The sequence below is a fragment of the Quercus robur genome, chromosome 3 (genome assembly GCF_932294415.1).
Source record: "Quercus robur chromosome 3, dhQueRobu3.1, whole genome shotgun sequence".
In the NCBI taxonomy this organism is placed as follows: domain Eukaryota; kingdom Viridiplantae; phylum Streptophyta; class Magnoliopsida; order Fagales; family Fagaceae; genus Quercus; species Quercus robur.
Genome location: NC_065536.1, coordinates 51,040,288 through 51,044,574, shown reverse-complemented (window position 1 = coordinate 51,044,574; position 4,287 = coordinate 51,040,288). Strand labels below are relative to the sequence as shown.

General features: G+C 36.6%; 1 protein-coding gene across 1 annotated transcript; it reads right to left on the bottom strand.

Annotated features, from left to right (window-relative positions):
- Window positions 1–3,316: 3,316 nt before the first annotated feature.
- Window positions 3,317–3,814, bottom strand: LOC126719730 (lysine-rich arabinogalactan protein 19-like). The gene has a single exon (XM_050422258.1). It carries the CDS (start codon window positions 3,812–3,814, stop codon window positions 3,317–3,319), a length of 498 nt encoding a protein of 165 aa, XP_050278215.1.
- Window positions 3,815–4,287: the final 473 nt, after the last annotated feature.

Below are 4,287 nucleotides of genomic sequence, written 5' to 3'. Positions count from 1 at the left end.
TTATTATTTTCATTTTCTTCTAAATTCTTTTGAAGTTCATTATCAAGATTTGTTGTATTGCAAAATTGAACATCATTGTTATCTTGAAATTGTATCATTTCATTATCTTCTAACTCTTTTTAGTGATTTTTTTGCTCATTTGTGATATTTTCATCTAAATTTTGTGTTATATTTTGTTTATTACCAATAACAAATTTATCCACTGATCCTTTTTTAGACTCAATTAATTTTTCTTTTTTTTTTTCTTTTTTTTTTTAAAGTTTTTCATATCCAAATGCATATTTTCTAGTAGACATTTCTAATCAAACAATATATTTATAAATACAAAAATAAAAAATAACTTTCAAGTGTAGAGCAAATAAGAAATAGAACATGATTTATATAAAAAGTATTGTTATAGTTTCACCAAATAATAACAAGTTTTTAGCAAACTCAACCTGCATAAATAGATATTTATTCATTATATTACCAATAACAAATATATATATATATATATAAACACAAAAAAAAAAAAAAAAATTAAGCACAGCCATAACAAAAACAATTCCAGCCCAACCAAGAAGATGCCTGCCAAGACCCACCCACAAAAAAACATAAAACAAATCCTATTACACCTATAACCCAAAAAAATAAAATAAATAAAATAAAATTGAAGGCCCAAACGTGAAACGTCCAGCCACAACCCAGCCCCAGTCTTAACAAATCTAAAGTAGAAAGCCAAGCCTTATAAGTTATACCTCAAAAGTCAAAACCCATTCTGCAGAATGCCAGAATCAAAACGCAGCAGCAAAAAAATAAAAAAAAATTCGGCACGGCAATCCTCACTTCTCAGACTTTTTAGATCAGATGCGATCGAATGATTTAGATTGGAGGAAGCAGAGAAAGAATGAGAGAGGTAGAGAGCAAGAGTTGAGAGAAAAAGGCAGAGCAAGAATGAGAAAGAGAAACAATAAAAATTTTTGGGATTTGAGGTTTTTTATTGTTTTGATTATTGATTGTTTTGTGGTTAATTTCTTAGACCGGATTTGTAGTTTATCTTGTTGAATTTTGGTTTGTCTAGAGGATAATGATGTTATTTTTAGGACAATTAATTTTATTTAGACCAAAAAAAAATTTTGTGCTACCAATGTTTAACCGGGTATAACAGAAATTTTGCTTTTTGGTCAAAAGGATGTGCCAGATTTTTTTAAATTCATCTGAAACCAAATTGTTTTCCCCTAATACCCCTTCTTTTCTAAAATTTTAGGGCCCCCCTTCCTCTTAGGGGCCTTAGGCAATTGCCTAATTGGCCTAGTGGAAGGGCCGGCCCTGCTTCTAAAAGATTCTATTCTAACAAACTCATAACAACTTCTATAACTAACTATCCATAATTCTAGGGTTAACAGCTAAGAACCAAAGCTTGAAGAACAACTCTAAAGCCACACCAGACTTGAGCAAGAAGCAAAGCATTTCTGGAAAGAAGTCTAAACAAAGAAGACAACCTAAGTCCAAAACAACACAATTCTAACTAATACAAACCGTTTCACCACTTCATTAAACACAATACATTTAAGTAGAACGGCATCATTTTGGCCTTTGACATATGACCGTTGGTGAAATAGCTGTTACTCATCTTCTTCCTTAGTTTTGAATCTTGTACACTCTAAGTTACCTTCTTTAACATCCCCCCTCAAAACCATAGGGTCAATAGGCACCATGATTTTGGACAGAAGAAAACCAAATCGAGCTGTAGAGAGACTCTTGGTGAAGATGTTAGCTAATTGATCCCCAGTAGCAATATACTTGACTTGCAAATCCCTGCATAAAACACTCTCCCTAACAAAATGATAGTCCACCTTTACATGCTTAGTGCGAGCATGAAAGACAAGGTTAGAAGCAATAGCTAATGCACTGACATTATCACGCCATAATTTAGGAGGAGTGGAAAGAAAGACACCAAGATCCTTCAACACTTGGCAAAGCCAAGATAACTCAGCTGTTGTAGTTGCCAAGGCTTTATACTCAGATTCCATGGAAGATCGTGAAACAATGTCTTGCTTCTTAGCACTCCATGCGGTAGGGTTGTAACCAAGATAGACCAAATAACCAGTAGTAGAACGTTTATCATAGGGATCACCTACCCAATTTGAATCCAAAATAGTTAAAAGAGAAAAAGGGCCAAGTTGAAGAAAAACCCCAAAGTGGAGAGTACCATTAATATATCTGAGGATGCGTTTGGTTGCAATCAAGTGAATGTCAATGGGAATGGACATGAATTAACACACTTGATTAACAGCAAAGCTCAAATCAGGACAAGTGAAGGTGAGATAATGGAGAAAGCCAACCATACTTTTGTACTAATGAGGATTGGAAAGATAGAACCCTTATTGGGAACCAGCTTGAGGTTAGGAGCACAAGGGATCGAGCAGGCTTAGAAGTATGCATGTTGTGTCTAAGAAGTAGGTCCTGAGTATACTCAGTTTGACTAAGAAATTGAGATAATGGAGAAAGCCAACCATACTTTTGTACTAATGAGGATTGGAAAGAATAGAACCCTCATTGGGAACCAGCTTGAGGTTAGGAGCACAAGGGATCGAGCAGGATAAGAAGTATGCATGTTGTGTCTGAGAAGTAGGTCCTGAGTATACTTAGTTTGACTAAGAAACAAGCCCTTTGAAGTCCTGGTGATTTGAAGGTCCAGAAAGTAATTAAGAGAACCCAAATCCTTGAGTTCAAAAGCTACACTTAATTGAGAGATAAGAGATGTAAGAAATTGAGGATCATTCCCAGTCAAGACAATGTCATCCACATAAACCAATAGGTAGACAACCAAATTGCCATGTCTAAGAATGAATAAGGAAGAGAAGCTTGAAACCCCATGTGGTGCAGTTGAGTTGAAAATTTGTCAAACCAGGCCCTAGGAGCCTATTTTAGGCGATAAAGGGACTTCCAAAGTCTACAAACATGATTGGGTTTAAAAGGATTAACATATCCAAGAGGTTGAACCATATAGACCTCCTCCCTGAGAAATGGATGAAGAAAGGCATTACACACATCTAACTACCTTAAAGGCCAGTCAAACTGAATAGCAAGAGAAAGTATCATCCTAACTGTAGGAGGCTTGATGACTGGACTGAAAGTTTCCTTAAAATCAAATCTATATTGTTGATAAAACCCCTTTGCAACTAACCTGGCCTTGTACCTACTAATACTGCTATCACTGTTGTGCTTAAGTTTAAACACCCATTTGCAACCAACAACATTATGAGTAGGAGAATATGGAACTAAAGACCAAGCCCCCTGCCTCTGGAGAGTAGCAAATTCCTCATCCATATCCTTACACCATTGTAGATATTGAATTGCAACCTTGAAGGAAGGAGGTTCCTGTAAGGGTGTAATCAGGCTTAGGAATAGATGTGGACTTAGCTAGCTTAGCAGGCTTGTTTGGCTTAGCAAGCTTGTCTGAATTGGTCTTAGCAAGTAGTGCCTTTGGCTTGTAAATGCCATATTTAGACCTTGTCACCATAGGATGTGAATTAACAGTTGAAGGAACCTGAACAACAGAAGGCACATGTGGGATTGTGGTAGGCAGGTCAGGTAAAGGTGGAGTAGGAGCTGCTAGATTGGAGACATTGATGGGACTAGGTTGAGAGTGTGATAGAGGTGTATCAAATAAGGAATCAGACTGAGTACTAGAGATAGGACTAGGCAGTGTAGGTGATGAAGCAGGAATAAGGTTTGACTGAGGACTAGGTGCAAGAATAGGCAGTACAGGTAAGGGATTAGGAATAGGGTCTGACTGAGGACTAAGCAGTGCTAATGAAGGAGTAGACATAGGGTCTAAAGGAGTAGGGGAGGACTTAGAAAATTGAAGGATTATAGGATGAGAAGACTGTGTTGGACTAGGCTTAGCAAGGATAGAACCAAAAGATAAAGATAGAGGAGAAAGAAACTCAATTTCATTAAATAAAACATGTCTGGAGATATAAATTCGAGAGGTAATTGGATCTAAGCGAATGTATCCTTTTGTGTATGTAGGATATCCAAGAAAAATGTAGGAAGTAGTATGTGGTTGTAGTTTGTGATTGTTGTAAGGCTTGAGTAAAGGAAAGCAAGTACAACCAAAGGTCCTGAGATGAGTAATGTCAGGTGTGGAGTGAAAAAAGAGTTCCCAATGAGTCAAATTTTGAGGATTAGGTGTAGGAAGCCTATTGACAATGTGGATAGCTGTAGAAATAGCATAAGACCAATATGATGTGGGTAGCTTAGAGTGAGAAAGCATAGTGAGTGTACACTCAACCAAGTACC

What these genes read in the sequence shown, in the direction of transcription:
- LOC126719730 (XM_050422258.1), bottom strand. Translation starts at nt 3,814, where the DNA reads ATGTCTACTCCTTCATTAGCACTGCTTAGTCCTCAGTCAGACCCTATT.